General features: G+C 39.9%; 1 protein-coding gene across 1 annotated transcript in view; it reads right to left on the bottom strand.

The window, feature by feature from the left end:
• Nucleotides 1-32: 32 nt before the first annotated feature.
• The window catches only part of LOC121299701 (GAS2-like protein 2B), a 34,226-nt gene continuing 7,985 nt past the window's right edge, over nt 33-26,273 (bottom strand). The window contains exons 3-6 of the mRNA XM_041227638.1: nt 12,222-12,329; nt 9,510-9,606; nt 8,711-8,999; nt 33-7,971 (exon numbers count right to left, since the gene is read on the bottom strand). Of these exons, the coding sequence (XP_041083572.1) occupies nt 5,958-7,971; nt 8,711-8,999; nt 9,510-9,606; nt 12,222-12,329 (2,508 nt within the window). The 3' untranslated portion in view covers nt 33-5,957. The remainder of the gene's footprint in view (nt 7,972-8,710; nt 9,000-9,509; nt 9,607-12,221; nt 12,330-26,273) is intronic.

Here is a 26,273-nt window from a genome sequence, read left to right on the forward strand (position 1 = left end):
AAACAAAAGCAAACACAGTCTCCGGAAATGGCTACAGTGTTTCCATATTGCTATTTATTCAAAGAGACAGAGCACAAACTCAAGTCAGGATATCGGAACAAAACCAAGTCAAGAGGAAGTCCAATCCAGCAATTACAGGGTTAAAAAAACAAAAACAAAACTTATTTCTCAAATGCATAAGAGCCTGTTGATCATTTTTATACTTTATTTTCACTTATGACTTTCCTTGACCCATGTATCCTGGAGATTACAGTATTCTTTACATAGGGTGCTGTAGTAACACTAAAAGAAACTTGATAGATGTTTAGACTACAAATATCTCAATGTCTTTTTAAAATTGCCTTCAAAAATTTTACTTAACACTCCTTTCACCATGAAAAGACAACATTCTAGTTGAAACATTAGCCAAATCATTATTTTTAGTACTACTATTATACTTTTTTTTTTTTTTTAAACAACCTCATTTTGGAATCTTGCATTCATTCAAAGTCATGTAGCTATGCAGATGTGGAGCTCTTTAATTTATTTTTCCATATTCTATATAAACAGAAAAATCCATAAACATTCAGGGATTGCTGTTGTTCTTTCACCCAGGAGGACAGCTATACACATATTCCCTGAACTCTCATGAATGCTAGCTCTAATGTAACCTCTAAATTCACAGCAGGGAAGAGCATAATAAAATCTGGAGACTTAAAACTTAAGTTATTATGTTAATGAGAGATAAGATTGTTTTTTTTTTTTACTTTAACTCATTACTCTTTAAAACTGGGACCACAAATAAAACATTTTGATGACAGTAACACAAATAATTAGAAGACAAATGAACATTTCCCACAACACAATCTTTCAGGTGTTCTTTTAAATTGAAACTACAGCTAACCTTTACCATGTTAAAGCTGTTACTGTGCCGTCCTCATAACATCTTAAGCATATTCTACAACCAATAGTGCAGTGTCTGTGCTGTGTCTTTCTAGGTTAACAATACATACCTGTTAGAAACGCATGTGCAATTCTGGTTGTAAATACAGTTCTATTTCTATTGACCTTTACCTGCATTCCACAGCCCCAGAATATAATCCTGGGGTCCAATTGATTGCCTCAGTGTGATGACCGCAGAGATTAGCATTTTTCACAGCGCCTCCTACTGGACGTGGTAGCAGCTGAATCTAAAGCAAATTGATCAGCTGACCACTTTTAAGAACAATTTTCCTGGATACTACTGCTGGTGTTATCAGGAGATGAGGCTTGCTTTGTAGTTCTGATTCCCCTTGGTCCTATTTGGCGTTACATACCTGGTATTATAGCTAGAACACCAGCTAAATCTGCAGAGGTATCCAGGATACAAGGGGTTAAATTAAAATACTAAATTAAATCATTCAAATGTACAACCAATATAAAATAAATGTACTTGTAAATGAAAAATAAATCTAAAAATCCTAGTTAAATTATGTAAACCTTCAATAATAAAACCCCCAACAGATAATTCGCAGTAGATATATTTTTCATGCCTGCTGCTCAATTGATTTAAAAAGAAAAAAACAGACAAATAATTCCCCATTAGGGTCGGGACGACATCCCTACACCTAAACACAAAATACACCTTTTCATAACTTTGGTAAAATCTTACATACCTTTTAACAAGAAAGCAAGGTACGTGATATAAGGTACAGAATTGTAGGTTAAAATGCTTTTCTTTAATTTTATATTTTAAAAAAGGATAATTATTTTTATTCAGGTTTGGTTTGCCTGCTGTGGCTGTACGCTTCAGAAAAAAAACAAATTGGAATTGAGAACCAACCAACCGCCCACTCAAGCCAATAATGGCACCTTTCAACACCTGCCAAATTATCCTGAATAGGTTACTATTTTCAGCTCTGTCAAACTCACAAAGATGACCCCTGATCCCCTCTGCAGACACACAGCTGTGATTGATGGTGGCTTTGTTCTGCTTTTGAGAAGAGGACAGGTGGTTATAAGCAATGATAAACAGCAGATTTGCTTATCGGTATCAGAAGACGACGTGCATCTGCTTGCACGATACCTGAAATCTCAAAACTAGCGGCAAAACTGGCACGCAACTCATCCTCTTTGCTCAAGCTGCCAGTACCCACCAGGGCTCGTCCAGATTTCTTTACAACATGATATAAATATACAAAGTGGAAGCACGGGGTTATCACACTGTTTTAGCTTGCTCTGAGTTACCCAAATTCAATTCAAATAATTTCACAGTCCCAAACTGTATTTTAGCACCTTAGTATCTATCGTGCTACAAGTGATCTTAGTTAACGTATCTAGCATTTCACTGTATCCTTCTTACTATAACTGTTCTGCAGTCCTACTAATAAAAGCAAGCTAGGAGTTACTGTGTGTTTATAGGCATCATCCCAGACGAAATACTGTAAACACAGGACTTTAAAAGGGGATAAAATAAGGTCGCAAACAAAACGTATTTATCGCAACGTTTGTGTTTTGAACCAAGGTGAATTGAAGTGTGTATTTTGAAAATGATCTAAACATGTTAAAATGTTCATTTAAAATATGGCATGAAGCAGCTGATTAATGCTGCCAGAACATTGTTATCTGGTTCCATAGACCCTAATAAGCATTCATCTTGGAATACCTAATTTTACTTTAGTAAGGCAGTCCAAGATTAGAACTAAATTAGAATCTGTCAAACCAGCTGTACATGTTTCAGTGAAACACGTTCCTTTCCATACCATGCTGACTTCAATTTAAAATGACTCAGAAGTGTTTATGAGAACAGAGACTTCAATTGTCTCATACATTATTAAAATGCTATTTTGGTACTATAAAACATAGTTTGTTTTTGCATTTATCTTAACCATATATAACCGACAACAAAAAGATAAAATCAAATAAAACTGAGTTCGCAAAGGACTTGATCAAACAGCCTAGTGTTCCTTACAAAAGACAGTTGCAATAGTTGTCACATGCTGTATTTATGGGACAGCTTACAATAAAGAGGGTTAGGACTTCAAAAGGAATTAGAGCGGCACTTTCCTGCTGTGCTATTTTAGCGTCAACACAAACCTACTGACCAAAGCAGATTGTGATTGGACCCCAGTAGACAAGGTTGCCATGACTATACATTCCACCTAATCCTGCCAACATCATATTATTCCAGTAATCGCATGACCTTGGATCACAGATTGATAAGCAGAGACCTGGGATTCAACATAACAGCAGGGTAAGCAATGCAATACAGACCAGGACACTTCTTTAAAGATCATTAGACTGGGATTTACTCCCTGAGTGCATTACAAACAGAAACCCCAGAGTACGAGTTTGCAGACCATGTTCCTCAAACCCCAGTGCATTTCTGGGTCACAGTTAACCTGAATTTAACAAGCTGTGTCACACACAGCTTGTACTGTCTGTAGGAGCAATGCTACTTAGAAATGAACAGAAAAAAAATCATAAAATCCATGGCTTTCACAATTTACCAAACGTGGTCCTGACTCTTGACTGGCAGTTAGGAAAGGGTTCAGAAAACTAAGACACATGCTTTCCGGGGGTAGTGATTTTTTCTTTCTCTCCAAGTGCAAACAAAGCGTGTTTTACGAGGTGTTCTCCAGCCTGTACCAGGGGTCAGCAGAGAGCTCCACACTTCAAACACAGTAGAATGTTGTTTCAAGGTGTTATGGCTTTTGATCACAGCTGTCAGACTGTTTTTTGTATTGTGTTACATTAAAAGGTAGCTGACCTTAGTTACCATAAAGGTAGGTACTGAATCCAGTTAAAGTTTGAGACACAGAGATACAGCTGAGAAAACTGAATGCATCTCTAGATTGAGACTGATCTCACACAGAAGGTCATCAATCACCCTGGCTCAGCCCTAATCCCCTGAAGTGACATTTTCCTATCCTGCTGTTCCATGTGTCATGCCTGCTGCCTGCTCTCTACAGCCTCAGGTAAGTGTCCCTGGCTGTGTGGCATTCTGATCCCTGGTTACAGACAGACTGGAGCTCACCACTGAAAGGCAAAGACGGATTCAAGGCAACATTGTTAATAGCACTACTGCATAGCTGAGATTGCAATATAGACTTCCCATATAAATATATACATCTTATTAATACTCTATATACACAGGACAATATAATAAAGAGCAGCAGCCAACAGTTAAGGTCTATACACTGGGATCTCTCAATTGATGATTAAGGTCCTATGCAATCTCTGGTACAACAAACATTAAAAGATGCAATATTCCTTCTACATGTTCATAGTTTTTACATTTGGCCACCAGGGGGTATACTTTACATCAACAAAGTACTATTCTAGAAGCAGTAAATTGCAGGTGGATTTACAGTGGTAAATTGTATGAGTAATTGTTATTCTGGGCTTTTTAAATTAAGGTAGGTGGGTACATACATACATATACTGTACATACATACATACTTATATGTTTTTAAACATATAATATTGAATTTGTAGTAATCCTCCCAAAGAACATGCAGTAAAAAAAACCAAAATGTTTTCATTCAAACTCATTTCTACAATAACGGTAAACACCTGTTCAGTAAATCTGTTCGAAATGTTTTAACTGATTTAACATGTTGAATGTAAGTGCAGACCTTTTTAATTTAGTGTTTAATTCAATATATTTAATTTGATTAAAAAATAACTACAATCGATTAATGTCAACAGATTACATTCCAGAATTAAGTGCAGTTTTCTGGGGGGGGAGGTGGGGGGAATTTTATCTTTTTTTAACACTAGCTTAGTGTTCTGTTTGAAAAATGTCAGTAAGCTACATCAGTCACGTATGAGAATCCTCAGCTTGGTGTGCAAGGTACAATTTCCATGCTGTTGCAATAATATTCCTCAAAAAACAAAATGGACCAGGTTTGCTACAGTCTTTAGAATATGTTAACAGTGCTTATCAGCCCTTTATCAGGAGCAGGGCATAGAATGAGAGTTGTGTTCTATATAAACAGCCTTATTATATCAGAGACGGTAAAGTACAGAACCTCTGAATTGCCTATGAGCTATGCATCAGAGACTGGGTTAGAGCAGACAGCCTTCGAATGAAGGCTGAGTGAATAGCTGATAAAGTCTTCGTAGTGCTGTTACACAAGTCAGTCCATGCTGTACCCCAAACTCATCAGCACTGACCCCTTTAACATCATGCTTGGGTGTTGGGAGAGGTCTATCGGTTACTCCTGGTTAACAACATGTGCTCCTCAGTCCCTTGGGTAATGACTAAGCCACATACTTGCCAGTTGAGGTACCATTCAAGTGGGTTATTCTAGATATACAATAGATATACCTCCAACACACACTCAGTTTCTAAGGCGCTAGATAGAGGACAATACTGTCATCTGGTTCTTGCAAAGTGCAAAATGATAGTTAAAAGGGTTTAAGACATTATTTTAAAATCAAGCTTCACCCAGATATAGATCCCTACATAAACCTAACATGATTCTACCACACTAAAGGAACATGTACAGCTGGCTACAGTATTTTGGTGGAAATAAATTAAGTGCTAAGTGCACATGGAGATATCTTGAGGCTTATAGGAAGGGTGGCGACCACATTTTGAAACGGTCTGGCAGTCAGTTGAGACCGTTTTCTGTAAAAGGGTTTTAAAAGCCTGGGCTTTTGTCCATCGTGCTTTTCTCCATGTGTTCATTTAGAAGATGTGTCCACTTTAGAATTATAGGAGGCCCCATTCCAGAGCTCAAATACTTGGGATAATGTTCTCCCCTAATCCAGGTCATTTACAGATCCAACAACGCAGCAGTCAACTTGTATTCCTGTTTTTAAATACTGTTTTCTATTGCAGAACTGCCTCTGAAGCTCCACCTGCTGGGAGCTTTGACCCAGTGTAAAAGACATTCAAAAATGGGAAGGCAGGATGCTAACCCTCATCACACTCTCCCAAACATTCACCCCATCTATCCTGGTCTCAAATCGACATCCTTTGCTCATCACATCTAAGCCTCTTCATCCAAACTGAATGACTCAACAGAGGAGCAGCCTTTTTGTTCCTCAGTGGGGGATTCAGCTCTGGGATCTAGGAGTTCTGTGAAGGCTTGGTACAGAGCCTTCCTGGACTTGTGGTCCATTCCCCACTTGGGATGCCCATTGCTCTTGGAGTTCTGGGGGCTGTTGAGCACCTCAGAAGCATTCTTCTTGTAGCTGATGGGGGTTGGGATCCGGGATGGGGTCTTTTCCGGGCGATTGTCAGTGCGATGTCGAACTATGGGCCGGAGTTTGAGTTTGTAGATGGCGGGCACTCTCTCAGGCTTCTTCAAGGACTTGGAGTGCAGCACGACCTCCGACTCAGTGGTCTGAAGCAGGGGAGGAGGTGCACTCTCCGAGCGGGGCTCGCTCAAGCTCACATACAGAGAAGAGGAGTCTTCACTGGAGGAGTCGAGGAAGGAGAGTTCCTCCGAGAGGGAGAGCCGGCGAATCTCAGTGGGCAGGAGAGTGGTATCATCCTCATCCTCAAGATCAGAAGCACATTCAAGGTTCTCTGAAATGTCCACGTGGTCATCACCATTCATTTCGCCCGAATCCATGCGCATTCTTGAATTTCCAAAATTTGGAATTCCTTGTGCATTGTGGGTCCCAGAATCCAAAAGGTCACTTGCATTTAGGTCGTCCAGATTTGCATGATCTGATTTGAGGGCTTGCCTTGCATTTAGTTGTCTAGGATTTAAATCCCTTGAATTCAGCTCTTTTGAGTTTAAAATCCCCTTGTCCCTCAAATCATTTAAGGTTGACAGAAAGTGGTTATCCTCCGATGAGCTGGATAGAACAGGCTTTCTTGGGTTGCTACTAGGTTCTGAAGGGTTTCCCCACAGATCCCAGTCTTTGTAGTTTAAGTGTCGGCAGCTGACTTGGAGTTCTGATAATACTGACCCGTAATCTGAGGGGCAGGGCCGCTGCTTGGCAGAAGGCTTCTTGGGACTCCTGAGATCAGTCAGAACCCCCATTTTGTTCCCCACATTCAGAGAAGAGGTGGAGGAGTTGGAGGAGGAGTAGGCTGAGTCTGTGACATTTGGATCAGCCAAGGGAAGCGGTTTCTGCTGCTGCTGCTGTCCTTGATGCTGCATTTGGGGGCCACCAAAGTCATCCTCCCAGTTTGCGTCCATTTGTGTGTTGGCCAAAAACTCTACCTCAAAACTCTGGTACATTTCCTTCTCCTGGTTCGGGTCCAAGCTAGGCAGCACCTGGAAAGTTCTCTCCAGATTCTCCTCTTCAGGTTCAGAAATGGCATCAAGCCACTCGCTAGAGGTTCCTCGACTTAGGGTGCCATACGACTCCCTGGAAGAGGGGCGGCTTGTCTGCAGCACTGGGACCAGTAGGTTGCTTTTTCCTGCTGGGGACTTAGACACTAGAGGCCTAACAGTTGCGGCCTTCTTGTTTGGGCTGTTGTAGGAGACCTTACCTGAAGAGGAAGAAACCAGTTTCCTGGGAAGGGTAGCTGCTGCTGATTTTAGTGTTGCCTGTGCCCTGAAATTTGAGGCTGTGCCCCCTCTTTTTCTCCCATCCTCCCAGAAGCCATCAGCTCGAGTTTGCTGTTTTTCTCTGCTTATGTATTGGTCCGTAGCTGTCACACTAGGCCTATCCTTGTTAAGAGCTCCTGGTTTAAGCCTGCTCTTTCTGAGGCTTTCAGGACCCAACGATCGCCGTTGATCCGGCCTTGTGTTCCCTTCCAGTCCGAGGGAGTCTTGTGGTAGGTGGGGTTTCACCAGTGTGCTGCGGTCTTGTGACTGGCTCCGTGCTCTGCTCTGTGGTGGTCGGGCGGCGGGAGGTGGCATGGCTCCGGGCCTCTCGATCACATGCTTGCCCTCTCTCCTGTTTACCAGCAGGATCACCTCTTCCCCAGGTTTCTTGACCAGGGAGAGGGAGGGTCTGTCCCGGCCCCCCTTTGAAGAAGCAGTTGAGGAGTCGCTGTCTATAGAGAGTTTCCGAGTCAATGGCGGCAGTGATTCTTTTGACCTGGAAAACAAATAAAAAACAAAACCAGACATATCAGTACCAAACCCTGCTAAGGATACAAAAAACACATTACATCAAAACTAGGCAGGATAAGTGTCAATATCTCAGCCTATCAGATGCAAGTACTGTGAAAAGTCATTGTTAGATTACATTCATAGTGTCTAGCAGAGAGGTTCTGAACACGTAACCTTCTTCGGTAAAAACAATCAATTACTTTCTGCAACCCATTCTAATTGGATGAGGATAGAGCTTAAATTTAAGTGTGAATGATTAAAACAGTTTTAATATTTTCTTATTAATATTTTTAAACTATATAAACCAACAACAAATGTAATCAATTTTTTTCTGTGGATCTTTTACTCTAGTCCTCTTAACCACCAATAGAGGGTGCTCCGAGCACTGCTGCCCTCTGTGATCCCTGCTAAGAGACTAGCAGAATCTGTAGGTTCCCTTCAAGCAAAGTGCCTGGAAATGCATGCCTTTCTAACTAAATATCTTGGTATCCATTTTTACACAGATGCAAAATAATCTATAACCAATACATCTCAAAGGTGCTGTGGTACCCCAAGATGTTATCCATTTTCCAGAAAAGTCAACGTTTCTAGTTTAGTTTTAGTCTTATTGAACTGGGCTTTTGTGACCTGGCCTTAACCAGTGGTTTTTAAACTGATATTTTAGACTGTACTAAACTGACTGTGTACAGGATACGTGGAGTCCTGCAATCTGCCACCCTGCGTACCTGAGTGGGGTGAAGTGCCGGGGCTCAGAGCCATCCCTGGGGGGTCTGAGGAGTGAGGGGGTCCTGCCTGTGCGGACGCAGGGCTCACCTGACCCTGGCTCTGCCTGCATGAAAGGGCGAGGAGGGCAACCAAGGCTGGAAGGGTCCAGGGTCCGTCTGTCGGGCGTCTTGACCGGGGCCGCGACCTCCGACCTCCAGTGTGGGGTGGGGCTAGTAGCCCGGGAGGAGTGAGCACTGCTGGCTTTCTGGGGGGTCTGTCCACCTGCTTTGGACTGCTGGTAGCGATGAGCTTAAAAACAAATGAAAAGAAAGAGCACCTAGTTCACTTTGTTGTGGCCAAACAGACCCAAATAGTTCTCATTCAACAGCATTGCTTTCACTTTCCCTGCTCCCTTTAAAATTACATCTATTCAGCCTACATCACATCAAGCAGCCCTCCTGGTATCCCTGAACAGATCATCGCCCCATCTTCAAAAGCAGGGGAATATTTCCTCTTGCAAGTCATCAGGGTGGCACAACACATATTTTATCCATTTACTGTAAATATGTGATATTTGTTTTGTATTATACTCCACAACATGGGTTTCTACAGTGGTGACTGCCAAGACCAATGTAACACTCAATGTGAGAAAGAAGTAAAACACTTAAAACACCAGGATTATAAAAAAAGAGCGACCCTGAACCCGTGGTGTAATCATTCTTGGCCTGCTATAGCAGGGAAATATCTTGGAAATACTGATGATGATGTCAGTGTTTTTTGCATCAGTGTTATACTGCAGCTGTGGAGAGCTGTACTTACAGAAGGCTGCACAACGGCAGGGGTCGTGCTTGTCAAGATAGTGTTCCAGTGTGTCCCAGCCTCCGCCCACTCGTACCATCACATGAGCCCGCAGCACCTGAGAGATTGAGAGAGAGACAGAGAGAGAGAGAGAGAGAGAGAGAGAGAGAGAGAGAGAGAGAGAGAGAGAGAAGGAGGAAGATTTCAACACTGGTAGGGATGGGCATTTCTAAACACCATTTTTAATTATGAAAAGCATTTACATTAGGCTGCAATACACACAACTGTAGTAATTTAGTACCAAGGCCAAGCAAGAAAAAGAGAAGCAAGAAATGCCTTTGGTATTTACTGGTTGTAGCCTATATATATGATTTCATTTGGTGTACTCCTCCTACTCACTGGGGCTCCAGTAGCATTCCTGCCACAGCTGGAAGCATAAAGCCAGTGAACACACACACGGACTGTCCTCCTAATCCTGTAAATATGTGTAGAGTGAGGATACAAGAAGGGAGACGATGGGTGAAAACGAAAAGGCAGTTATGGGGCAAACAGACTGCTTAGAGCCATGACAGTATCATGAAAAAATTATGGCATGCAGACAAACACTCCCCACATAGCCCCAGATTGTAATACTCTCAATAACTTGAACGCACTTGGCCAGTTTCCTTACAACTAATTCTACATGTACAAATCCTCTGTTATATGTCTTTAAGAAATGGCAGTGGCATGTCAATAGATTATATCACTGCAGCTAAAACTACCTTTGGGGAAGAGTGGTCTGATTTCAATTGTGCACAGAAGGTTAAACATAATATTATTCAGGAATTTTCCAGTTTTCCAGCTTGTCATGTTTGTAAGGCGCTGCCCTGTCAAGTTTCCCCACAGGCCTGTGGCAACATCAAAGTGAACAGCATGGCACAAATAAATAAATTAATAAAACAGAACAGCAAGTTGCAAGGCAAGCAAGAATGATGAGTGCACATCTGTAGCTCAAAGCTGTTCTGCAGAATTCACTTCAAAAGACTGTCAGTGGGTTTCTGACTGCTGTCAGCCCTTTCAAGAGCAGCTCCTGCTCCCTCCAGTGACTTGGCTGGCTCCCTGAATCACTGTGACAGGCAATTTCAACAGCTTCACAGATGAAAGGCAAGCAGACGGCTTTAATTTCTGTATCATTTATAACAACCTCATGCTCAGCCAATCAAAAAGCCCGATTGCAGTACATGCTTGAAATGAGATGCCTACAAATATAATCAATACTGCCAGAAGTGGGTGCTATTTCACAAAGCTTATTTAAATATTCTGACTTTTTATGACAATTTTATGAATTTTTACCAGTTTGGAAAGATAGTTTTCAAACCACATGTACAGTAATTCATACAAACGGCTTAAAAAGCAGTTTGAGGTTGACACAACATTGTTTTGTTTAGCTGTATTTATCTACTCTAGTTAAAAGCATTAATTCAAGTCCAAATGGTTATATATAGTAACTTCATCTTTGCCAAAATGATGACCTAATAATGCAGTAACACGCTAGCTGTTTAATATGAACCTTGATGCCTTCGACAATAGAAAAAGTTCATTGTTGTTTAAGTTGGTGTATGAAGATATGAACAAGAAATATAGGTTTAAACCTTTAATGAACTGTAAAAAAAGACATATTTTCCATCAGGAATCATTTATGTTAAACATTTAAAATGACATCACACAGCTAGCAGCAGCTAGTTAGTCTGCTGTAATAGTTAGTTAGTTAGCTTGTAATAAGGAGTCTTGAGGCACGATCTAAACATAGACACAGACTCCAAGTCCTCAACAGACCTTGGAAGGGAGTTCCAGAGATGAGGGGCCACAGAGCAAATGGCACGATCTCCCATAGCTTGTAACTTTGTTCTTGGCATAGGAAGGTGATCATTTTTAGTTGACCGCAAGTTGTGTTGGGAAATGTAGCAGCAAAGCAGATCCTTGGTGCAAGATCTTAAAATCAGTTCTATATTTAACTGGTAACCAGTGGAGAGATGCTTAAGCTGGGGTTATATGGTCATGCTGTCTTTTTCTTAATAAAATTTGAGCAGCAGAATTTTTTATGTATTGCAACCTATTAAGAACATTAGTCTAAAAAAACAGCAAACAAGGCATTACAGTATTCAATTCTCTATGAAATGAAGGCATGTATCAGTTTCTCCACATCAGACACTGACAAAGACGATCTAAAGCAAGCGATATTTTGTGGATGAAAAAAGAAACTACAGATATTTCTAACATGGGCCTCAAAATTCAACGCAGAGTCAAATTTAACACCTAGATGTTTAACTATAGTTTATAAATTGTATTATCATTTGTGTAATTATTAATTAACTAGTGTATTAATTAATTTTAAATGAGTGTATTCATTAACAATTACATCTACAAGACCCCTTTTTTTTAAATAGGATAGATTTTCTATGATTATTGTTCTGGCCCTCTGAAGAATTCTCTCACTTTGGACCCCAACATGATTCCTGATCTAATTACCATTACCTCAGGAAGAAAAGACGTGTCCTATCCTCCGACACATTCTAAAAGTATACCGTCATCACTAGCCATTTAAAGATCAACAAACATTAAAAGCAGAGGAAGATATTCCAAAAATCAGCTTCTCTATTTCATTGTTTAATTATTTCCCATTCTATGCAGCTCCAACCCATCGTAGAGCGACAGGTTCTGTCTTGAATGAGGAATGCTTCAGTAGTCTCTTACTCTGATGAAGATCAACGCACTGGAGTCGCCCACTTTGTACTTCCCTTCGGAAACCTTGGTCATTGGAAACTGCGAAGGACAGGAGCAGCGCCCCAGGATCTCACGCACCTACGGAAACAAAAGACACAAACCAGATCAGTTCCCATCCATTCTGTTCAGTTGCTTTGCAACAAGGATAAAGCTGTGTTTCCAATGTCTGCATGCAATTGAGGAAAGTGTTCTGGAAAAGCTCTGTGCAAGTAAATCAAAATATAAAAACAATCCCCTTATTAAGACTGTTTAACGCATGAATTTCAAACTTTCTAAAAGGTAAAAGGTAAAAGTGAATTGATTAAAACTAGCTCATGTTTCCATTTCAGTCCTTTTGATATAATTTCCGATTAACAATTGAGCTGTTGAAGTGCACTCTTTAAACCAGGCCTCACTGGTGTTGGTTGGAAACCAAGGCATTTGTACCCAGGCCCTAATGACAGCAGTACTGGGCTAAAACCTTCTTTGAGGAATTCACCTTGTACAGTGAAGTCATCCATAATCATTAAAATATTCAATAGTGGTAAACAGAAATATTAAAATAAACTTTGTTAAATTCAATGACAAACAAACAAAGAAGTCTTTCTCAATACCCTCAAGTCAAAGCGTTTGTCATTGAATTATCCTATGTTTTTTTTCAGCATTTCTAGAAAGTGCAGACAGCTTGCTTGCTTTATTAATCTATCCTCAGTCCTTTGATTCGCTCACCTCGTCTCATTAATGTATTAATCACAGTAGATCAGCTTTCTAACGACGTCTCTCATTACAGCTCATCTCCCTCATTGGATACGAATGACCCGCAGTGCTCTCTCTTTCTCTTTCAATTAAAAAACAAAAGCTGCTTTATCAGCATGTATTCCAGTTCTGCCAAAGCAAGAGGAACCAGACGTGTCAGTAACCTCTCCACGCAGCCATTTAAACACAATATTGCAGTGATCAGGATCCTAAAACAAGCTGGTCACCCTGACCTACATCTACATCATGTATAGAAAAATAACCTCTCCTGACACAACAGTCAGAGAGTTGCCAAGATGCAGTCTTTGATAGCCCAGCTGTAGCATGTCTGCATGTGTTTATTGCATTTACACACAACACACACCATGCACAATAAACAAAAAAAAAAACATCTTGCAACAACCGCAGCAGCAGGTCTACTCAATAAGAGTGAAAACAACCAGAAGATCTTAAAACAAGCAAAACTTTATCTTTAAATCTTGGCAAAGAGCCTGCATAACAGCATAATGTACTGCATTCCATAAAGTGGGTGCGAGAAATACAAATCTGATTTACAATCACTACAAACACTGCTGTGAGCTAGTGTCTATGTAATCAATTGCTCTACTGAGCAGTCGCTAATTAGATGCAGGGAAGAACTGACTTTCAGGAATCAGCTTCTTCATTTTGCAACCGTCCTGGTCAACGCAGAGCAGAGTGTCCAGGGTGCCTTCATTTGAATTAGTATAGCACAGCCCTCGCCCTGTGGTCTTGATAACCAGTGTGTTGTGCCTGTTTCAGTGATGAGGCACTATTGGTGTTTATTTTGCGTAATCACACTCCCCCATGTGATTCGTATCTTTTCTTAGAATTCAACTTTGTCGTCTTTTCAGTTGAATAGTGAAGTTTGTGGCCAACCCAATATTAGCTACAGGTCCTAATAAAGTAGCCAAGCAGGGTACTGTATATACTGTGGTATAACAGTTCTGACATCTCATTGCCAGCCTGCTTGCTAGCTAATAATAAACTCAGGCATGGCTTTACTCTGCAGGGAATACAGTTCCACAAGCTGTCTGCAAAGAATTACACTGGGCATAATCTTCAAATTCAACCCCCCACTGAGATTTGAGAATCTGGTTGTTCAGTAATTTCCACATAGCTCCATGTGCTTTATACAGATAACAAAGGCTTCTTGGTGCACAGGGGATCATAATAAGCAAAGGCTGAAAGAAAGTCAGCCTTGTTGTAATATAACATTTAAAATCGTATCATGCGGCAATAGCAGCAAGTTAGTTTGCTGCATGTGTGTAAATTGGAGCTCGGCCAAGAAACACAAAGTATATTTTTTCATAATTCAGAAGATATGATGATAGCCATTTACTGCTTACAAATATAGTGTGGGTTATGTTAAACGTTTATAGCCGGAAGGCGACACAGCTACTGATCAATTTGCTTACATATTATTTACATTTTATACATCGGATCAACATGTGTTGTTGATCCGATGTATAAATTCTCCTCCACTACCTAGGGGCCAGTAGTAGATTTACACATTCAACAATTGTGTTTATTTTCAGAACTTTCTGGCATCTGCATCTGTTCTTTGGCACCTGCTCCACCTGTGCAGGTACCGACATGACCCATCTGCTGGTTTACACAGATCTGCGTTACTAGAACGCCTCCTGTATCTTTTGGAACCTGAAAAAAGTAAAATGACCTCAATGCAGCCGACTGGGTCCCAGGTCAAAGTGAAGGTTACATTGTGCCAAAGGGGATTCCATGGCATTTAAAAATCAGTCTGTATCACAGACTTTATATAAAGCTGTTGAAACAGCAGCTGACTTAATTCATCACATATGAACTTAGTTAGACAAACCACAAGCATAAGCACAAATTAATAAAAAATAAAAAAGCTCAATACAATCCTTCCTCATTATGAAAAATACAATGTTCTGACTGCTACCAGTTCATGTATTTTTTTTATTACTTTTGTGACATTGCCATCCTCCTTTTTTTGCCAGCTCGCCCCTGTTTTTGGCTGTGTAACAGGCACATTCCAGCAAGTGCAACGAAGGCCCATCTTAATCAGAACACACCCTTCCATTCCTGATTGACAATTGTGCAAAGAAGTGTGTGACGTGAGCTGGAATCAAACCCAGGTATCCAGAAGTCAAAGATAAAAACTGAACCTGCAATTATGGCAGTCCCTTTGATTGGAATTTTTACATAGCACACTGTGCCACCCAGTGGCCAACGGTTGTAACTGCAGTCTGTTGTACTGAGGAGGTCGCTTTGGGATTTAAAAATGTTGGCAAGTACATCATTTGCACCATGTTGGTCCTTTGTGTGTGTGTGTGGGGGGGGTTCAGGGCCACTTTGGAAACTACCATTGCCAAAAGTCAACGCAGTTTAAATACTTTTACTCAAACTCAGAAATCCAAGAGCAAGCATTTCTGAAGTTTCACTCAGTTAAGCTACAGTACACAAAAGACCTGTTTTGAAAAGTAAACCAACATTAGTGGGTTGAATGTCAGCCACAAATAGTAACCATGGTAACAGACGAGGCTCTGAAGTCACATTTCCAGCCTGCTTGCTTGCTTTCTCGCTGGTTAATAATAAACTCAGGCGTGGCTTTACTCTGCTGGGAACACCGTTCCAATACAAGCTTTCTGCAAACTATTACACTGGGCACAATCCTCCAAAAGTGTTGGTTTTTTTACCGTAGCGCGCATGAAAAGACAAGGGACAGTAGCGCTGGTTACAACCCTGCATGAGGTTGAGGGCACCTCAACCCTAACCTGAACACCCACTGCCACTCAATCTGTGCTGAACCGTGTGCCGTTTTAGTGGTTTTGGACTAACGTCCTGGATCTCTGCCACCAAACTCACTGCAGTGCTGGATTCAAACCAGGACCTCCAGGGACTGCTTTTTCAAAACTTGTAATCCGGATCAAAGTGGTTTGGATTTTGTAATGCTATATTTTGAGATAGAGATTTTGTTATAGAGATTCCTTTTAAAAAAAACGACCAAGTAAAAGTAATCTCGATTACAAAATCCGGATCACTTTGATCCAGATTACAAGTTTTGAAAAACCGGCCCCAGAGGTTGAACTAATATAGTGAATTAGCAGACTGTGTCACGTTGTATCACTGTAAACAAATATTAAGGCAATACACATGTATATAGCAAATATACTCGCTATTGTCATGTCATAAGATTGGGAGGAAATAACCTCATCATTTCCTGGTACTGGCTAATCAATAAATCAAAGCTGCATTGAAAAAGGGGTTGCTTGTACTAATAATAAGCCTACAATTAAAATTCTGTGCCATTTTTAACTGAATGCGTCAGAGGTTACAACAAATCAATATTGATCAGTGGAAAAAGATTTCTGCATGGTGTGCATCATGTGCATGATGCAAACAGGTCTCTGTCTGAATCAGATGGCCTTCCTTCTGCCACGTTCCCCAGTTGAGGCAGTACGCCTCCTTCATAGTAGTTCCCACCCACACATGGCCTTCCCCCTGGCACCCTGTCCTGTGAAGATTACAGAACTGATGCTGACCTTCGGTTGGGCTGGCCTGTTTATTGGCAGCCACAATGTGCCGATTCATCTACAAGAAAGTCCCCAATGAGACTATGGGAAACCGTAGTGTCATTAGCACAGATCTGAAATACCCCAGTTATCTTAACTAATGGATTCTTCTTGTTGATATACTTTGTATATCTTTGTCAGTTTCAGCCATCACATCCTAGTGACTTTTCAGGGAGTTTAAAGCACCTCTTTGACCTTAATTCAGCTCTAACATGTCTAGAGTGTAACCATTAACCTGTCCCCCTGCAACACTGCCCTCAGAAATACATCAGCAAGAAATACCATGCAAAACAAATGCCTTTTCTCTTACATCCACTAGACTGCAGCCATTATTACCCTATCCAATCTACTTGTGTGTGTGTGTGTGTATTCTGTCATCAGACACCCTGAACTGGGGAATGCTCACATCAGCTTCAAATCACAAGCACAGCTAAAAGTGTAAATGTGACATACAGTATGTATATACACACATCCTTCATGATATCCCCTGGGAAGAAATATTTTAAAAAGTGTAACAATAACTCAGCTCTTAGTCACACTGGTAACGTATTATTTGTTGACATTTTAAACATGAACCATATAAGGAAATAAAAAATCTTAAATATGTCAAATGGTTTTTAAAGAAATTGTTATGAGGCTCTACAATGTTCCACACAGCATGTGTCAGACCCTGTCCAGATTGTACAGCAAACTGTTTCAGACACATCATCACCATAAACTAGCAAGGACGAGTAAACTTCCACACAGCTGACCTTTCAGAGTGAAAGAGAGAGAGAACGTGCGCACGTGTCAGGGAGTTCAATGGGCAAATGAAATTGCTTTTACTTTAGGGCCTGTTAAGTGTAAGAGGAAATACAGACCCCTGAGTAGAGAAACAGTCAAGTCCTTGCGGAGTGTGGTTTATACCAATGAGGGAGACTTTCTTATGCGTTACACAATCAGCCCAAGACTTATCCCAAGTGTTCTCAACATCACTTTATGAAGTCCATTTTGTCAAGGTCCAGGTTGTGATTCACGTTGGCGTCAGTCAACTGAATCACTGACTGAGCTGGAAGCAAAACTCTGTGGGTTTGAATGTTCAAAAAGAAAGAGACCAATGTTGAAAAAATGAAGAGAGAGTGTATTTCAACACAATGTTGTCATTTTGACGGTTTGATATCTGATTAAAAGAAAGACAAAAGTAATTTAAATATCTTATAATCTGGTATAGGATACACGTCTTCTTTATTAATACTATTTCAAAATTATATAGGCTGCCATATAGAGGAGGCTATATAGTTTTCTTTCAGTGGATGCTAGGGGCTAAGCTGTGTTGAGGTTTAGAAGGGTTTAAAAATGAGACCAGTCTTCAGGGTTAAAGTATTTCTGACAAAGGAATAGCTGGTTGAGGGTTGAAGACAAGTTCACTCTCTAGGTAACACAGACTACAGAAAGACCTGAAAAATTGAAAGCTATACCGTACATTTTTTTAAATGAAAATATTTGCTATAAAATGTGGTTTTATTCTATTAGTCTCATATGAGAGAGATACAAAAAGAATGGATGGCAGGTAAGATTTATGGCATTATTTCTGTAAAAAACTGAAAACAGGCATGCCTGGTTCAGACTAGGACATTCCCTAAGAGACTGTGAAACAGGGGGCAGCACACAGAGAGAGAACAAAATAAAGTCATGAGCCATAATTATAATCTCAAACAGACACAGTAATAAGAGGGTGATCTCAAACCCAACACTCATAAGGGCAGCCAAACCAAACCAAACGAACCCATTGAACTTGCTCAGAGTTTTCAAGGACTCCCAGCTAATGGAGCTCTAACCACCTCTGTTAGGACCAGCCCTACAGTGTACTGTATAGTGCATATACTGTAATGGTGCAACCGGCAGTGTTTGAGAGGGAAATACAAGCAAGCTGTTATACAACTCCATGATTCAAAGTGGTTTCTCAATATCAGCTCCAGTTCCCTGCCTTATTTACCCAGGTATTTTGACTCAGTGTAGTGCTTCAATGCAAAAGCCCTGCTCCCAGCCCCGGGTCTCATAACTCCCCTTATTTAGGTATATTATTGACATGACCAGGTACTAGACCCCTCGTTAATGTCCTCTGAACTGATCTCGCTTATCACAGCATGAATAAAGCACACCTGAGTCTGTAGGGTTACTGATGTAGCTTAGCTAATTCAAATATATCAGCACTATTACTTAGAGTAAAAACACCTCTTTCAAGTTACAAAACTAGAAAATGCATTGTGGCAGAGCAAAGCTCTGCCCTTTAAATTGGCAGGGATGGGGTTAACTTCCCCTACCTGCCTGGGTTTATTATGTTCAGGTGGCTAGGGTTGATTAGTTGATTAGGTTGATTAACGATCAATCAGCGCCCAGCCACCTGATATAAAAGGAGGCCTCTGCTTCTCATTTGGAGAGAGGGAGCTGAGGAAGCAGGTTGGGGGTTTTTGGTTGTTTGGAAAGTTTGAATCCAGTGAAGGCATTGCCCAGCCTGGAAATTGTTATTTTTGTAAGTTTTGCTTTTTGTCTTTCTTTGTGTTTAAATTGCTTTGTTTTGGACCTTGTGCCCTTTCATTTTTGTGTTTATTTATAATAAGTTATTTTTTTGAACTGCAGTCTGTCTCTGGGCCTCTTTCCACTTGCCAGCCTGCCACATGCATCAGTAAGAAATATCACTACAGAACTTGAACAAGGCTGTTTTAGACTAAAAGCTGAAAAAAAAGATACACAAAGTGGCTCTAAACAACATAAAGAAGAGGTAAGATAAGTGTGATATTCCAGTGCTGCACCAAGTTGCTCTTTGAGGGTCTGTATGTATGTGGTATGGTTAACTGTTTGTTTGACCAGTAGGGTTTTCTGGAAGAGACACAACTGGACCGACTGGCTCCTCTATCCTCAGGCCACTTTCTGCAGCAGAAATTTGCCAGTAAAATTCTCTAGAACCGGTGGTTAAAGTCACAATGGATCACAAACCCTGGGGGTCTGAAACTATGCATAAGCACACACTCACACACAATAGCACAAACACTAGTCCTCTGTTCAAATCTCTTTTTCTGAAAACTACTCTTTACTTTTGTCTGTGCCAGATACACAGAGCGCTCTTTCAAAACCCTATCAAAATGAACAGACTCGAGAATAAGTTCTACGCCACACAACGGGGACATTTAACCAAGCAACACTTCAGTGTGCTTATACAAGTTCATTTGCTGTGTGTGGTGTCTATTACAGTTACAATGTTATAGTGCACTTTGGGCTAGCGCAAAGCAAATCCGAGCTATGATAAGAAACAGCCAACACACGACGTATGAACAAAAAATGAAGATTTTACATATGACTTTAAAGCATAGTAAGTGTTTTTTTTCCCCCCCACTAGAACTATGCAGTGTGTTCTGTGCATGGGATGACATCAGTACACAGATGTACACATTAACTCTACACGTTATGTATGATGTCCGTGACTGCTCACTGTTCCATATAAACTCAAAATCGAGAGTTTATCCCCCCTCATTTTTATGTTTGCAATAATGAAGTATGTTCACCTGAGCTTGGGAGCTGCTCTACGGGTACATGTAGCATAGGCTACATTATTCAAAACTTTGCATCAAGTTACCTTTTGTTTTGCTTGCAATACATTGCTGTGCACTATATGGTGCTGGTGCTTAGTCATATAAACACACACTGGCTGACCCAGCTTGCACCAAAGACGTCTATGGCAGGCAGCTAGAAATGAAGGGCAGCTCCTGAACTATACAGACCTAGCAAACAAGCAATCAATACAGACTTAGCAAACAAACAATACAAAACTAAAACAATTCACTGCAGTACGTATCACTCAGAATTATTGCACAATTGATGACATTTAAAGCTAAGAAAATGCAATTTGAAACTACTTACTCATTAATAAACAAAAACACAAGATTGTCAAGTTCCACAGTTGTAAAATTCCAAGTTCGGTATCAGTTCTTGCCTTTCTAAATTGAGATCATTCCTCAGTAACAGGGGAATTCGAAAGCGTGGTGTCAAGCACTCTGCATTGCTTCTGGAGGTCACTTTACAAGTTCAAAGATGGATTCATTGATTTATGCTGTACAATGTGCCATTGTCAGTTACAGGAGATATCAGGCACTGAGTAAAGCACCCTGGAGCTAAGTGGAGGCAATGCTTTTGTTCAAACCCCCCCAATCACCAAAACAGAAAGAGACCATTTCTGATTTTACAGTTACTGAGGGATTGAGGCATAAAGCACTCCTTCTATAAGTGCTGCTTTCAGTTGAATGAAAGCTGCCTTTCAGCACGCTCCCTTGATTGGGGGTTTGTGCATTTCATGTATGCAGTCAGTAATGGGACCTAAATAAAATTATACAGGCTAGTTGAATCGTACTCATGCAGCAAAGGCGTTTCTACACTAACAAGAGAAGATACTTGGTAAGGATATTCTTTAGCACAGGTCATTGTGGGTAACTGAATCTGAGGTCCTTTTTGACATGTAGGTCAGGGTGATCTCATTCTTATCAAGCTCAAATTTACATTTACAGCTGTGCACGTTACTAACATACTTTTTTTAAAAGACTTTTAATCCATCCTACAGTACATACCCGTAACGGCATTCAGAAAATTGCTCAAAGAAATTGTCTGTAGCTGGTACAGTCAGGACCCCTTTATCCACCTCTCATTAATCAGTCACTCTCATTTGGTCAGCACTGCAACACATTGATTCCATTATAAAATACTACATGGAACCATTTTTGTCTGACTCTTGTCTATTTTTCTGTTACACTAGCACTATATTGCTTGTTATTAACCCTCATGTATCCATCCCAAAACATGTGCCTGTGTTAAAACAAATAGGACTGCGCACGTCACTAACCGCTGAACTTGCTTTATCTTTTAGGTTTCATCAGCTAAAATATATTTCAATTGGCTTTTCATTTCTTAACTAACTGAACAAAGTTAAAAGTTACAGTACTCTATCGTTGACGAAATTGCACTTGATTAAAAAAAAAAGTGCTAGCTAACAGTGCTGCTTATTATAAGTGCACTCACACTTTATATTGTAAGCACAGCACCGTTTGTAGGTTTGATGTTTTTTTGTTTTGCTTTTATTACGGCTTTAAATATCATTTACATACAGAACTGTCAGTAAGTGCTAGAGTGCTGGAGGGATCACTCAGTGTTACTGCAATGGGAAACCAAGTCAAAATCCAAGCCACAATGGAAACTAATACAGAGTTTCAATTCACTGTATCATTCCTGTTTGTTAACATTAGGAGCAGCGCTAATTCCAAACTAGCATTTCAGACTGGTAGAATCGATCAGTCCAGAAGGAGGAGGTGACGTAATGAGTATGTCCAAAGGCAAGCACTAGATAGAAGCTGAGGCAGGCTATTATTACTGTTCCTAGCAAAATAGAAGTCTATTTTCTGTTTTTTGTGGTGATATTGGTGGTTTGGACCCCAAATGGACACTATATCTTGTAATTTATTGGATAAAGTGTAACACTTAGTTTCAAATATATTGTAACTTGGCAAATTTATTGTACAACAGTATGCGTGTGTGGTTTGATAATATATTACAAAATATATTAAATATATACTGAAGAAATATATATACGCTTTTCCATATATTTCATGATATAATGTCTTACACCCTTTATGAATTGGTTATGTATATTTTTGTACTTTAGTTTGATGGTGAGTTTTCATATTGGGCTAGTTTCAAATAATAGTTTGGTATGGTTTTGTAAAACTATCTCACAGGTTTTTACTCCATATACCCCTACAATACAATACTCAAAACAAAGTCTCTCGTAAGTTTAATAAGTGCTTCTTTAAATATATGCAAAACCCAACTGTGAAATACAAACAGACAGTCAGACCAACTCCACATATACCCAGATTATGAAAAACTGAAGTAAGTTGCATTACAGTTGGACAAGCATTTCACTAGATATATGACACACTACAAAAGGGAGAGACCCACAGCCTGTGTCCAGTGTATCCCTGTCTGCAAGGGTATGCTGCTTGGGATAATACAGCATGCTAAGTTTCATCCATTTAGAATTCCCGGAAACATCTCCAGCCGTTTTTTTTTCTTTGCAGCTCTGTCACCATGAGACGATGCTCATTCACAAGAATGCACATTTTAATTTTCTTCCTGAAAATCACTTTGATCACTAAATTGTATTTAAATAACCAATGCACTCCTCATAGCTAGAGCAATCAGCTTTTGGAACAACATGGATTGCATAGGGTCCAGTGGCCCAGAATAGACAAACAGAACATAAACTGATCTTATATTATTATCTCAAAACGGTTGACCGAAATGCAACTGTGAGATTTTGTGAACAAAAAACAATGCCTCCCCATGGCACAGTATCATTTGAATGCCACTTCAGAAGACTGCCAACATGCAAATGCATAATGCACACTCACGGCAGTTTTTATGGGACATTAGAACTATAGACTACAGCCCTGTCCCAAAAAAGGTCTATTTTAATAATCTGAACAGTAGATCCTCTCTCTTAATCCTGTCTTGGTAATTTATTAGACCTAATATAGCGTTAGGTTTCCATCATTCATAAACCAACCACATGGCAGCCATGCTAGGTCAAGGTCACTTTTAGGGGTCTAACAAATCACTAATGTCACAATGCGATATGTGTTTCGATATACAGGTCATGATACAATATGAATCACGATGCATCCGATGGTCCTGATGGGCTACTTGTATGAGGCACAACAAGATCAAATGATCATTTAATTGTGCTGAAACGACAAGTATATATAACATACCACCTATAAAACATACATTCTTATTCAATCGATCAATACACAATAAAACTTTACACGCATGTGATTATTAAATGTTAGTGTTTATACAAGCCTGTCATTATGACATGTATATGGGTTGAGATAGAAGGTGCTGAAAGTGCAGCAGTAGGTTGATGTTAAATCCACCCATCCCTTCCAATCCCTCATCACAACAATTTCCTCAAAGGATGTTTGCCACCTCCTACTAAATTATGTAAAATGCTTGAGAGGTATGGCTCCAAACTTCTTATCACAACATTTGCCCCTATTAAGGGCATCTAATTTAAAAGGTCAGAATCTAGTTGTCTTATTAATGTTCCCAATGTGTTAGATCCTACTACTTCACCTTGCAGACTATTACATGCATTAAATTTCCTCTTACCTTCTGATCTAAACTGACATTTACTCAGTTTCCATTTTCTACTCTCTGTGCTCAACCTGAAGTGATGACTTGGAATAACACAAATAAGTACAATTTAGGATTTTCTAGGCTGTAGACCCTGAATTATTTTAGCCTGTCCTCATAGCTCCTACCATACATGGGGGGCTGATTTGATCAGCCTTTACAAATCACCAGGATAAGCCACAGACGGATTTTATCACAACGTTTTACAGCACTAGGGGATTCGGGCCAGTGCTGTAAAATGCTCCAATAAAATGTTGCCATGTCTCATCTCCGGTTGGGTATAGGTTCATCAAATCAACCCTAGGTTTTACCTGATTACAATTTTAAATGTATTATCCTGCACATTTATAGTGTACAATGCTGAATAATATCAGGAGTATTTTACAAGTAAATACCAGCCATTATCCGCTCAGCAAAATCCCCACTTACAGCCTGGAACTATGCCTATTCCGTGCCATCTTATTTTAGTGCCGGTTCATATGGTACTTTTGTATACTATCCCCCGTCTGGAGTCAAACCAGGTCCCAACATTCAAAAGCCTGATTGCTATGCAACCTGAGCACTCTTTAAAAGAAAAAAGAGAGACTGCTGTTCAGCTGGCTTCAGAAAGTATTGATGTTTTAAATGGAATGCAGTGATTTCATAAGCTTGGCAAGAGATATCAATGTGAATTATCTTTCTGTCTCTTAGATATTGTTTTGAAAGGAAAAGCACAATCACACTTAGACAGGCAAGTTTATACAGATGTAATGCAGGGAAGGCACTGAAGCAGCTAGAGGGTGCAATATATGGCCCCACACCTTATGAGTCAGAGCTCAGGACGTCCCGAATGGGAATGCAAGCTCTAACACATGCAGGGATCCACCCTTCCTCTGCACAATCCTGCAATAAAAAAAGTTAGCCAGGAAGTCTAAACGTTCCTTAGCAGACACAGATTTCTAACATGGTTTGGATATTCACAAAACTCAGCGCATTATTAATATTTATATTCGCATTACATCTCCAGCCCTATTAACACATTTTAACTACGGCACTGATTATATAAAAAAAAAAAAAAAAAAAAAAAAAAAAAAAAAAAAAAAACAGACACCTGACAATCAACACACCGTTTTTATTGTTTATCAAATCAGTTTCTTTTATTAGTACCTCTTATTAACATTTACTACAGTGATCATGGAGTTTTTGCCATAGTTATAGAAAGCATTTAACATCATTTAACATGGTTTTACTATGGGAAACTTTTAAAAGGGACCACATATAATTAAAACATAGTCCAAGTGTAAAACAGTTGTGCCTGTACATTTATTTTGGAATTGAAATGTATGCAATTAAAGAACTATATTTCCTACTGTTTCTTAACTTATAATATAATACACAGTTGACCTTTGTCTAATGGCCTTCTCCCTTGCTCCTTTGTGACAGTACAGACATTGAATGTATATATGAAACCAGGAAACCTCCATCTCTATTGAGCGAATGCACTGGTGAGCGTGCCAGTAGGGAGCAGCTTGAAGGAGGGCTAAAGGAAGGAAGGAAGGGCATGTTTCCATTTGAACAATGTTACGCCTTCACTCCCAGTTACACACATGCCTGCCGCAATCTCAGTGGCGCAGATCTCAGCTTTAATTTCAAGCAGAAAAGCTGCTGCAGTTGAAGCATCAAAAACTCAATAACAACATCAATGCAATCTCTGACATCATAAAGGGGTTCATTAAAGAGTTAAAGAACCCTCTGTTGTTGACGAGAATTAATTTACTTGTGTTTTCCATAGCCAAGTGATTTTAAACAATCTTGATTGTTTTTGACATTTTTATTTGCACGTCAAGCGTCATCACAATTCACCTGAGGAATACATGGGTTAACTTTTGAAAAATTGTCTTTGTCTTGGCGAACGCAAGTAAAAGTTGAGAAATGTAGTCTCCAGGTGATTTTCAAAATTACAAATATCAAAACATTTATGCTTAAAAATGTATTGCATGGACAAGAGGGGATACAGCAAATGGAAAGTAGGGCGTTTCTTGTAAACTCTACAGGGTGGTCTGTAACGCTTGAAGAGATAACTGGGGAAATAACCGCCTCCCCAATGGAAAAGCACTCAAGAACTCAGCCGAGGATTGGATATTTGAGACAGGCGTTTTCATCCTACCTACCTACCACAGGATGCGGTTCTCAACTGCACAAAATCTCAGACTGAGCTGGGAATAGCTAGCCCTGTTGTTTTTGCAGCCAATCACAGCAAGAATAAGAAAAATTCGAAGCTACACAGGTCGAAGCATAAACATCACAGTCCTGCTACAAATCCAACTGGAAACATCGTCGGGGGCAACCGCTAAAAGAAGATGCCTATGATATGAAATGAACTGTTGTATAGCTTATTAATGCATTTCCTTATTTTATGTATCTGTATGGCTTTATATTGAAGTTTTAACATGTACTCTAAAATATTGGTGGCAAATTCATATGCATGCCAATGGAATGGTCATTGTTATATATC

Source organism: Polyodon spathula, chromosome 25 (assembly GCF_017654505.1).
Source record: "Polyodon spathula isolate WHYD16114869_AA chromosome 25, ASM1765450v1, whole genome shotgun sequence".
Classification (NCBI taxonomy): domain Eukaryota; kingdom Metazoa; phylum Chordata; class Actinopteri; order Acipenseriformes; family Polyodontidae; genus Polyodon; species Polyodon spathula.